The sequence below is a fragment of the Lytechinus variegatus genome, chromosome 15 (assembly GCF_018143015.1).
Source record: "Lytechinus variegatus isolate NC3 chromosome 15, Lvar_3.0, whole genome shotgun sequence".
Lineage (NCBI taxonomy): Eukaryota > Metazoa > Echinodermata > Echinoidea > Temnopleuroida > Toxopneustidae > Lytechinus > Lytechinus variegatus.
The window spans coordinates 20,453,180-20,466,123 of record NC_054754.1 but is presented as its reverse complement, the minus strand read 5'-3'; the positions used below and the strand labels follow the sequence as shown (position 1 = coordinate 20,466,123).

The 12,944-nt window shown below is 34.6% G+C and overlaps 1 protein-coding gene across 1 annotated transcript in view; it reads right to left on the bottom strand.

Annotated features, from left to right (window-relative positions):
• Positions 1-12,504, bottom strand: part of LOC121429070 (FK506-binding protein 15-like) — a gene marked incomplete at its 3' end in the record, with an annotated part of 38,733 nt that extends 26,229 nt beyond the window's left edge. Inside the window, exons 1-4 of the mRNA XM_041625975.1 lie at positions 12,481-12,504; positions 4,925-5,025; positions 3,201-3,282; positions 1,002-1,071 (exon numbers count right to left, since the gene is read on the bottom strand). Of these exons, the coding sequence (XP_041481909.1) occupies positions 1,002-1,071; positions 3,201-3,282; positions 4,925-5,025; positions 12,481-12,488 (261 nt within the window). The remainder of the gene's footprint in view (positions 1-1,001; positions 1,072-3,200; positions 3,283-4,924; positions 5,026-12,480) is intronic.
• Positions 12,505-12,944: the final 440 nt, after the last annotated feature.

Sequence of the window (12,944 nt, the reverse complement as noted above, 5' to 3'; positions counted from 1 at the left end):
AGTATTGAATACTTTCTATATTTTCCAACATATCCGGAAAGGACTTTGTCCAGGTGATATATTGTTTATGTATTATCATTAAAGGTCTAATATGATAAAACTATTAGTAATAGGAAATGTTAACTACAGCAAAGAGAAAGATCTGTTGAAGATATATGAGAAAACTGTATTGCTTTAAAAAAATCTTCATTTAATACAGCACAATAAATCTCAGTATATTTCATACTGTTCAGAAATTGTGAGAAAATATGGGCTAAACTGGCGATGTACATGTGTGCTTCAAGTCTGATAAATTGTCTGAAGTTCAACGGACAACCTCATGACGTCAGAATTATTTCATTGTGAAGTCATGATTCCTGTTGTATGATGTCATAATGATTTCATTGTGAAGTCATGATTCATATCTTATGATGTCATAATGATTTCAGTGTGAGGTCATGATTCATGTTATATTAATAATGTCATAATAATTATGTCGTGATTTTCATTATCACTTAGGCAAGCATGAGACGTCTAGAATGATGTCGTTGTGCATTATGAATAATTCAGTTGGTACAAGATCACATGCCTCTGCAGACGTAGGCCCTGTCTTACAAAGGGTTACAATTGATTGATCAATTGTAACTCTATGGAAATCAATCAGTGCCATAATTTTTTCTACAGGAAATTTGCAAAATGTCATTTGTAAACAAAGGAGAATGCACAAAATTGTCAAGAAATCAATGAATTCATGGATATACATTCATATCCAAAAAAATCTTTTGAACAAACATGCATTTTATATGTTGACTTTGCTGGCTTTTCATAGTTGCAATTGATCAGATCAATTGCAACTCTTTGTAAGACTGGCCCCAGTTATCTCCATTTTGAAGGACTTGTTCAAAACAAAAACGTTGATGACTTTCATTGAGTTTCATTAGTGGCCTTCATCATTTAATTCTAATTGAGCCTTTACATGTACATTATAAAGTCTAATATTCACAAACTTATTAAAAACTTACATCATTTGCTGTGTGGTTACCCAGAATAGCTGCACCAAGCTTCCCGTGTTTGATATATGTGCCATTTGAACTGGAACAAATGAAAAATAAACATTATTCCCCGAGTGAAAATAACATCTCTAATCTTTAACAATTTATTTTTTAAATGGTACAGGTACATTTATAAAAGAAAGGAATTATATCTTTTGAATGATAAACAAATCACTTTAAAAAAAAATCCTCCCATTGGCCCCAATGAATTGACAGAGCCGCCATTAGGATCTTGGCTTAAAAAATCTGATTACTGTAGTTTGTACAAGGCTTGTTTCGTTTGGACATGTCTTTGAAAAGTTGATTTTCACAAATGACTAGGGTATGTAAAGCCTAAATTGGCAACTTCCCTATTTTACTATGTAACTTTTAGACATACTACATGTAGCTGGAAGGATAATATATGCAGATTGTGATTAATATTCTGTCTGTAAACATAGAGTTAATGTGCTAATTATGCTCCATTGCATTGTCAATTTAAATAAATTTGTTGAGAACATAGTAAAATTTCAATATTACATTAGGGAAAACTTTCAGCAAAAATATGCAGTTTATATACCATGCATTAGTATAAGCTTCATGTATTTGCCTTAATTAAACAAGGAAATACAGTATTAAACATTATTTTTAAAAAACATCAGGGGAAAACTTGGAGCTCAATTTTTGGACTTTAAATATCAGTCAATTGTAAAGTTGCTACAATTACATTACATTAATAATGATTTTTTTTAAATAAAAAACAGGATAAAAATTCTAGAACTTCATGATTCAGTCATTCGTAAGATTGCCTATACTCAAATAAACTTATTTGAAATATAGTCAGACTTTAATTCTTAAAAATCAAAATAAAACATTGACCAACACTTAGGCATGTCATATGCCAGTCATCTGCTACTAAAGTCATGATTTTAAAACACATTTATGAAAAATACTATAGGGTCAAGTAACACAAACTCAATGATTGATCATCAGATTCACTGATTTTCAAGAATGATTAGACTGAAAATGACATGTGTGTCATAAAATTCATCTTACAATCAACTAAACTTTGAGTTATTGGAACCTGGGCCAACACAAATTCTTACAGTCAATCCAATCAATACATGGTGACAGCCAATCAAGATCATTGTTGCATGAGTATTTTATTCCAAACACTGACCAGGAACCAATCAAAACCATTCATTCCAGAGCTGCCAAGTTGTATTTTGCATTTTCAGTATTCTTATCCCCCAAAATCAGTATTTTGACCAAAAAATCTGTATTTTTACCATGAGATAAATATGCATGCATAATGGCAAAGTTCGATCACTTCTTACATTATTTTGCGCCCCACACCGTCGCACACGAGACCGAAAGCTTCAGTCTAGATTTTGGTTGTTCCGCTGAACTGCGTTGGCTGACTCACCCATACATAGACTGAAGAATTTGGAGGCCCGTACGTACAGACAACGTATTAGCAGTAACGTTAGATCTAACATTCGACGGAAACCTGTTTTTTTCGATCGTTTTTTGCACATAAAATCATAAAATATCACATTATGAAAAAGAAATTGCATCCATATTTACGGAAAAATGTATGAAATTCAGAAATATCGTACCTTAGACTGCAGTTACGGCTAATTCGTTTCAAATTATGATCGAAACATCGTAATCTTCGATCCTTCCGTCGGTCAACGTAAGTTGCCATCTTGGATGACGTCATCATCCTTACAGACGTATTTACCAGTCGCAAAATATCGCGATTTGAGCCGCTGCTTTGCGCTTGTAAACGTAAACTACATGCGTGCGCTCGGAACTTGTCACCCACATTGATTCGCCAGGATATCGAAAATGCTAATCGGAAAGCCTTGTCAGCAACACACGGAATACCTTTTCTTCTCTAATTTGTTTTTTCCCGTATTTTATCATGAAAAAGCGTACTGCCGTATTTTAAATTGATTTCCGTATGAAATACGGAAAAATCGTACTACTTGGCAGCTCTGTCATTCATTTAGACAATTTAGAATCCAATCAATAAATGGTGACAGCCAATCAAGATGATTGTTGCGTGAGTATTCTGTTCAAAATACTGACCAAGGACCAATCAAAATCATTCTTTCATTTATTGCAAAGCTTTGTGTTACAGGGGGCCCAGACACACAAGAAAGATTGGCCAATGTATATACTCACAATCTGTATGCATGGACTGCTACTGCTAGTAGTAACGCTGACTGGCCTCCCTGGCCTTGGGGCTGTTGCTGCTGTTGTTGATCTATTGCAAATATCCAATGAAACATTGCCATTATTTCCATCCATATTTACATTGTAATTGTTCAAAGAAATTTATTTAGATCCCTGATGGAGGGGGGTTGATCCCAAAAAGTTGTTTTCTTTGTTCGCCAAGAATGTGACATTGACAAGTGAAAAAAAAGGAAATATGTTAACAAATATCTTAAAAAGAAATGGCACAGCAAAACAAGTTTATCACCAAAAATTAAAGGCCCTTTCAAGAGAAATGGGGCACAATTAACATTTTAGTTGAAAATGATTTCCCCCCCCCCAAAAAAAAAACTCTTTGATGTTTACAAAACAATGAAGGCAAAATGCATCTCATACATAGTACATAAAGTGGTGATGATTTTCTGTTTTGTGTGTGAGTTTTCTTTTCCTTTGTCTTTCTTTTCTTTTTTTTAAGAAAAAAAAATTAAAGAAAAATGCTTGCAAATCCTAGATTTGATAGGTATTGTTTTTTCACCCCTGACCCCCGCAAAAAAAAACTGTGGACAAGTTTCCTTAACACTCAATTCTGTTATTTTATTAATGGAAACAAACAAGTATGGAAACAAACAAGTATGGAAACAAAAATATAAAGCACTGTCTACCCTGTACACTTTCTCAGTTATTGACAACTGGGTGATTTTAAGAAAGATCTGAAGAAAAAAATGAAGTAACATTGAATTCATAAACTTCAAACTTGTCACATGATATTTCTACTGTTTAATTTCATTGGGTTTTTTTAACTTAGACTTTTCATCAAAAAATGGTTTAAAGTAGAATAAATGTCAAAGAGTATAACCAAAATTGCTACAAATGTTCAGGTTTCCTGCCAAAGCCTCCACAAGTCATTTATTGCTACAAATATTCCTGCCCTCTCTTCCCACGAACAGCATTAATAACTTGACTTGGGTGTGAGGTCTGCCAAGTAAAAACCACACAATGTAATAGTTTCCTTCCATCCAAAGTATATAAATATATCTATGGTAGAGTGGGCGTGTGGTCACATCATTAGATTACTGACGGCATGTGTGAAGAAGATCTAATAGCAAGAAGAGTTCTGTCAAGGCTGATTACACTAATTCATGGATAGCACTGAACATGAACTCTCCACACAGATGCAATATGCATCACAAGACACTACAAGATATGTACAAGTCCATAATATGAATATTATAGGGGCAAAGACCTTTCCTTGTGGTACTACTCATGTACCATCATTTCTTTACTGTGCTTATAATGTTTGTTTTTTTCTCCAAAATTGAGCTAGACTGTCTTGTCTATGATAAGACTATTTAAAAAGGACTCACTTGATCCCTTACATACTGTATTATTGTATAAAATATTGAATCTTTTCATATGGATCCACAAAACATGAGCTAAACTTGAAATGCATTTTACCTTAAAACGTTTCTGTCTGCTAATTTCTAGACATAAGTAATATGCTTCATGTATTCAAACAAATCAGGTCCCACCAGATACGGAGATAACTACTTCTTGGTTGAAAGCAGCACATTGTGGATAAATTCTTGTTGAAGAAATTGATGATTATACGGTATAATATGAACCCTGACTCTCTGATTGCAAAATTAGTCAGATTGACAATCCAGCATATTGCAGTTATCATGACTACTTATTACCTTTGGTTTTCTTTGGCTGTTTGGGTGCTGTAAATGTCAGCGACTCATTGCCACCTTGGTTGTTGGTTTTATCCATCCCAAAAAGGGAGCTTAGCTTAGACCTGCAGAGGAGAACAAAGAAGAAAATTCCTTTAATACCCAGTAGTCATACACTGATTATGATCCCTAGCAAATAACACAACACAATAACAAATAATAATAAAATAATTTTTCACTTTTTCACAGAATCCACCATTTATTCCAGATTTCTGTCAGGAGATGAAGAAAACATTTCATAATTACAATTTCATTACAAAAATTATGCCAAATGTCCTTGGCCCTTCTAAACCCAAGACAATGCATGAACATATTGTACGAAACCTAGCTTCTGGTCCAACTTGGACTCCCATCTCCAAAAGTCGCAGCAAATGAAGCCGAATATCCCACAGTCAAACGCTGATGAAAACAGCCTGAGATTGAATGGTACACTGCAAGAGACTAACATCAACAGTAGTTTCTTACATGAAATTTCTTGCAAAAGATCGCAAACTGACAACTGATTGCTGTTAAATTTCCTGCAACAGGGAACCTTAATTGATTGTCAATGCATGCATTTGGAAACGATCAATCAATTGCAAATTTGCAATTGATATTTGCAATCAATTTCAAACAAGCTTTTTGCAAAACCCGTATCTACTTACGCCATCAGACTATAATCCCAAAAGAAGCGATATTCATACGTGTACTCATCCATATTATTGCCTCTGAAGCAACAAGGCACAGTCCGCAATTCTGACCACAAATACTCTCCAATCTTAATTTCAAAAAGGATAATGTGAACGCGTAGAAGGTCCTACTTACGTCCTCTTGCCGTAACCCTCATTAAAAATGGCCTCCGGAGTTACGTTCACGGCAGGACGCGGTTCAGGATCACGGTTATTCTTCCGATACCATGGCATGGTGTTACACTATCAGTCAACTCTTGACCAAATGAATGGTTAGGGTACAGCCGTACAGGCCTATCGTGACTAGTCTAAGAATTTCTATAATAGAACCACCTGTCTGGCCCAAATCAAACAGACATTCACACCTTTCACACTGGGAAAATAGTAGACCCATTGCTAATGAACGGCTACTAAGGACCTAATTATCACCTGACTCCATTTGTACATGGTTCACATTTCTTGCCCGATCAGCTGATCAACAGGGCAATCACTCGGCCCCCCTCATGAAAAGAGGGATTTACTATTTTTACAGTTATCTTAACAGATTCACTCATTGAGAAGGATATAATGGTTAATAAACCTTTTTATAAGACTGGAATGTAAGATTATTTACATCCTTCATTTGATCTTTGTGGAAACCTAAAGACAGGCTAGGTCAAGACCACCCCGGAAAAACGTTGATTGAATAAATAGAAAAAATCAAAATAGCATAATGCTGAAAATTTCATCAAAATCGGATGTAAAGAAGTTATGACATTGTAAAGTTTCGCTTATTGTCCACAAAACAAATATATGCACAACTAAATGACATGCAAATGCAACAGTCAATGATGTCCCTCACTCACTATTTCTTTTGTTTTTACTGATTGAAATATTTCATTTTTACAGATTTGACAACAAGGGTCAACTTGACTGAACCATATAGTATTAAAATAATGCTAATTCCACATGTTCAGGGAGGAATTAATTAATCTTTATTTCACTTGACATGAAATGCAAAAGAATTATTGAGTGGATGACATCGTCAGTCTCCTAATATGCAGACCGACCAGGATGTGCATATAACTGTCTTGTGAAATTAAGCGAAACTTTAAAATTTCAAAACTTTCCTATTTTACATCCAATTTTGATATTTTAAGTGTTATGCTCGTTGGATTTTTTCTCTTTTTATTAAAATCAGCCTTTTGTTGGGTTGGACTTGTCCTTGAATGAAGCTATATGATACAAGCACCGGTATCAGTAACAATACATGTACCTCACACACAAAACAGTAGGTACTATCAGAATATACAATCAGTGTTCACTGATTTAATATTGAATACTGTTTTTATCAGTAAACACAATCTTCATTTGCTAAATCTTGTCACTGTGTGACTGTTATCGGGGAACACTATCAGTGTTAGATGATTCATGACAAGGTCTCGCTTTACAATCAGAAGAACAATCTTTGGGTACATTATCACTTTTTCAGGCAAAGGGTATCATATTCTGCTGTGCTAACCCTTCACTTGAGATAATTAGTCTGAATAAACAGCCTATGAGGGTTGGTCACTGCAAATGAATTGTAAACAGAAGATCCCCTAAACTTAGAACAGAAATTTGAATCCGTGCTAGTCTTATGTGAAGAGCCACTTGATCAAAGTACTTTCAATTCGGGTCTGCGCCTGCAGACTAGGGGTGTCAATCTCAACAATGCGATGTCTGTGCTACATGTATGCTTCTTATGTTTGTACTATTAATTGTAGACAACATTTCATTGAATTTAATGTAAAAAAAAATTACCATTTTTTTCAAATTCTTATTCATCAACAATTACACTCAGATGCCCCATAACTGCCTGAAAACATTCAGGTTTTGGGATAGAGCCATAAATATCAAGCTCCACTGCGGATTCATAATCATTATTTCTACAAAGGTTATACAATGCCGTGAAGAATTTGATTTAAATTGTTTCTAGAGCAAAGTTACCATGGCATATTATCATTGATGGGATAATCATTCATGGTAACAATTTAATTTGAAACAGGCCACAGCATTGAATTTACATGAGAGTATGTAAAAACCCCTCCTTTCTATTAAGACATCGCCAGGATGCAGTCACATCACGTTGCTCTCAATATCCAGGCAATCGCCAAAAGTATCTTCAGAGGTTTACACAAGAGACAGTACTTCAGGCATGAGTCTATATCTTGAGGATGTCAACACTAACATCTGATACAGAATTTCAATAGCTTTGGTACTTGAAAAGGTTCACGAATGGAAGGCCAGCATAGGATCATACAGTGCACAATATTTGCTCCTGCTTTGCTCCGGGCTTAATTTCATCTAAGATGTAGGGTTAGGGTTAGAATTAATATGGTTTCATGTAAGGTTTAGGGTTAGGCTTACATGTAGAATAGGGTATAGTGTCAAACCTAGAGTTTAAATTACATGTTGTCATTCAATTAATGCATGGAATTTAGAGTGGAGCAATTGTCGCCGGAGCAAATGTTATGGAACAGATCAGACATGTACATTAAAATCCTATTCCATGACCTCTCTGTCCTGACTTCCATGGAAATCCACATAGTCGCTAACCACAATCCTACCCCTAAATCACAATTTTGACACAATTCTGATGGAAAATACTCAAGCAATAATTGATTCAATAAAAAATCTGCATAGCTCAAACTCTACTTTACACCAAACTTGCCAAACCTAATTCCAACCCTAAACCTGACCCTTACCTTAAACCAAATCATTACATGTACATGTATGACGATGAAACAAGAGATGTTGTTTGAAGACGGACAGTCAACCTGTCCGAAACGTCGAGTCTCTCTACTACTCATCATCTCTACTCGCCGACTCAAGCCAGCATCTCCTCATCAGCTCTACTACTCTACCAAATTCAACACTAGATTTAACACTTTGCCCTATCCTAAACCTAACCCTATTACATAAAACCCTATTGCAACCCTCAACCTAACCCTACATCTTCAATGAAATAAAGCCCAAAGCAATTTTCGCCAGAGCACATGTCGTGTCACCGATGAAAAATGTTATACACACATCCAAGGTAAAACCATGTTCCAATGGACACCCATGGGGGGGCTAGATTATAAAAGGTTAGGGGTGTGCAACCCAAAAATCTGAAGCAACACCTTACAGAACTGAAGTTGCTATGAAATGAGAGGCATAAGAACTACATGTACATTGTAGATGGCCCTATGCAAATGGGGGTGCTTGAGAACTGGAATTTAAACCTGAAACAAGGGCCCTCAAGAACAGTCGCCTTTATTAAACATTGTAGGAAAAAAATAAAAAAATAAAAATGGTGACAATAATGTGCTTGGGAACTGCCGGCAAGGGTGAAAAGGGGAGGGTCTATAGGGACGCACATACCAATACCGGAATTATACCCGAGTACCTCTCCTTCTACGTTTTAGTGTTCCTATTGGTCAGGAAACAACTAAATGACACTGTGGACTCCTGTAAGAGACTACATGTACATGCGTAAAGGATGGTGTATACATACATGTACATGTACATGTACATTGTAGTTGATTCTGTATGAAGGCCAGGCACAGTAAAAAAAAATCCATTTCTATTGCATAAAGAAGAATGACTTCATCCTTTTTTCAGAATTCATAAACATCATTAGTGATGATGACAATATCAATCAATTCTATGCTCATATCGGTAATAGGTTTTTACTACAATTTAATTAAAGTGAAGCTTGTCTTGAATGTCATTTATAATGAAACAATAATGCCAATGACAAACAGCTTCACAGATACATTTACAGGAAAATACATGCACATGTACTTGTACTTGTAGCTGAATTGCTACATTTATCTACGGTTCATATCAGACTTCATTAAAATGGCATAGATCAAAATCGCTTCATTAACGCCTTGCGTGTCATCTCCTTGTCAGCCTGAAAAGTCTTCCATCCATCACATAGAACTTTCCAAATTGATCAAGTTCTAAGACAACATACCAACCTGGCACAACACTCACAACTATGAAAAATAAAATTGGAATTTTTTAATAATACCAAATTTATTCAAAATGAGGCACTATCTTAACTTTTATCAAATTACGTTTCCTAGCAAAGATTGCGATCCCTCAAGAGCCCTTCCCTAATCTGGCACCTTGCCTTGCAGACACTAGAGGTTGTCACCCCTGTTTGTAAAGTTTTCTTTTGTTTTAAATAAATGACTAGCCACCCCAACATCAACAATAAGTTGTCCAAAATACATTTTGAGATTTTTATTGAGATTGAACAAATCAAATTCTGAGCTTTAAGCCGATAAAGTGTTACAATTGATCACAATAAACCCACATGTAAGTAGTTGATTGAATGCAGAAGAAACTTAGTGAGAACTTTGACAAGAGAAATAAGGAGAAAACAACATTTGGTTCTGGGGGGTTCCTCAGAGTACACTCTACATTAAGAAAAATAATCATGAGTAATCAAATAATTTTCCTGAGAGTACACTGTACATTAAGAAAACTAATCCTGAATAATTAAATAATTATACTCTTATTTCATCATGAACTTTACAACACCATTCACTTACACAAATCTCCTCTAATTTCCTTACATTACATTCATCACATTTTGAACAATGATATTGCTTACATAATTGAATTGCATCCCTTACATAACCCAATTCATCCATTATGCCCCCTCCTCCTCAAGCTGGTTCATCTTCCAATGAACATGTTCATGTATGTATCATTTCCTACTACCTCCCCTCCTCCCCCTTTTCTAATCATCAACTTTTTAAAATGAATGATATTGATGATAATTTACCAAATTTTGATCTTCTTTAAAGTGAAGTTCAGTGATATTTTGTTCTTGAAAAGTTGATTTCTTCAAAAGTAACAACAAATTTCATCAGAAATGGTTCATTATGAATTATTTGATGAAGTAGGCATCACTAGTACTCTTTTATTCATACAAAATATGTTAAATTTTATGTAATGCAGGAAAATAATTTGATTCATTATTACATTTGTTGATATTATGAAATAAAGGTTCTTTTTGTTCTCTGGGATAAAAAGGAAAGAAAAGAAACTTGTAATTTAAGGCCAAAGAAACCCAACATCAATGTACTTTATATGGATTGTGTCGAGCCAATGGTAGTGGTCAGTATAATGAAATCTGAGAACTTTAACTTCTTTCTTAATACACACTTCATCAGCGAGTTTACAAATTGTCCTAAACCAAGGATGGTCTCCAAAACAAGATTTAGACATAATCGCATTCCAATTTCGGATAACTTTTCAAATTTTCATAACTGTATTTTCTGATGTTATATTTTATTTATTGTAATTATTGCTTCTTAATTTTGTTGGAAAAATTGAATAAATGAATGAATGAAATGAATGAACTAAACGCTTTGAAGGAAACCATGGATCATATCAATTTAAAGCATAAATCCCATCTTTTCATTTGCAAAATCTGGTTTGCATTTCAATATTTGAAATTAAAAGCTAAAAGGAATTTCAGAAATCCCTGTTTACATACAAAGGTCCCTTTTCAAAACAATGCACATGATATGGATAGCTTTTATAGTCAGAAAGATCTTCTACAAACAATACCCAAAAACATATATCGATTGCTGATTACTAGTTAGTGCTTGTTGCATAACTTTATCACTCCACCTTTAAAATGACTCATACAATTTAAATCATAACCCATATATGATCACTGAAACAGCATACACCGCAGGCTAGAACCAAATCCAACTTTAAAAAATAGTTTTGAAATAAATCTACCAATATATCAAATTCCTAGATTAAGAGGGGATTAGGATGGATTAGTCTTATCTGTACGAAGGTGGATACAAGAGTCGGATTAGCTATCATGCATGCTGCGTGAAATTACATATTTAGGACCAATTTCAGAATATTTTTGATATATTCACTCTAGAAAATATGGAAATCTATACTGTATTAAAGCTTGCAATCTTGTGCCACTAAATGCCGTATCATAGCTCATGGAAGATTATAGGAAAAGAAAATTCAGATGTACATTCACTGATTCAGCTTTTTCCTCAATACACGAATGTTGCTTTCATACATGTGCAAGTTTACATGTAGGTGTGATCTGGGCCCCGTCTCACAAATAGTTACAATTGATCCAATCAATCGTAACTCTATGGTAATCCATCAGTGTCATGATTTTTGTCTACAGGTAATTTGCAAAATGTCCTTTGTAAACAAGGGAGAATACGTCAAATTGTCAAGAAATCAACAAATTTATGGATATACATTATATACAATTTTTGTGAACAAACATGCATTTTACATGTTGACCTTGCTGGCTTTCCATAGTTATGATTGATCAGATCAATCGCAACTCTTTGTAAGACGGACCCCTGGTTTATTCCGATTCTTGATGGTATTACCTAACTGCAGTATAAAATACTAGATTTCATTTAAAAAACACTGACATAGCAACAAGTTTTAATCATTCACTCTGAGTTTCTTAATACAAAAAGACAAAAATGATATAGTGCTCATTTACATCAATATAAAGCATTCATTGTTATCATGTACACATTACTTGTTTGTATAGAAAAAAATTGGTCATATCGTGTGATGTGGTGCATATAATATAATTGGGGTTGTCATTTTATTTTTCATTATCTTAACTATAAATCATGTACATGTTATTATGTATCAAAGAGAAAGTCCAGCTTAATGACATAATTATGATTCAATAAACTAAAGAAAGACGAAAAATTTTCAGTGGATGTTTGATGAAAATCCAAAAAGCTGGAAAAAATGTCGGTTTCAATTCTTTTTAATCTCTTGCTAATAATAATTAAAGTCTTCAAGTAGAAGAGATATACTCACCCAATCATAATCCTTAAAAAAATACACCAAAAAAATTATCCTTGCGCTAAATAATTCTGAACTTCAACAAATGGCGGCCATTTTGATTTTGGATTACTACATGTACAAACACAGGCAAAGGAATGACCACAACAAATCCGAATCACTCGATCCCGCTGTCTTCTATGCGGTTGCTGTACAATCGCTATATAATTGCAAAAACCTGTCCATATCAATATGAAATATATATAGTTTGCTATATGAGTATTAAACATGGAGGTCTCTAAATATTGGACCCTGAAACCGTCGTGGAATCTAAAGTGACAATCTCTTCTCCACACAGAGGATATACAACTCCCGATTAGGATCTCTTTAAATTCCCCGTCGTCAGACCACGGACTACACGCCTTATTACTCAGCAAAGCCCATCGCTGAGCTTTCAAACCAAAGAAGGGGTACCCAAACACTTCCCCTTCACCGATGTA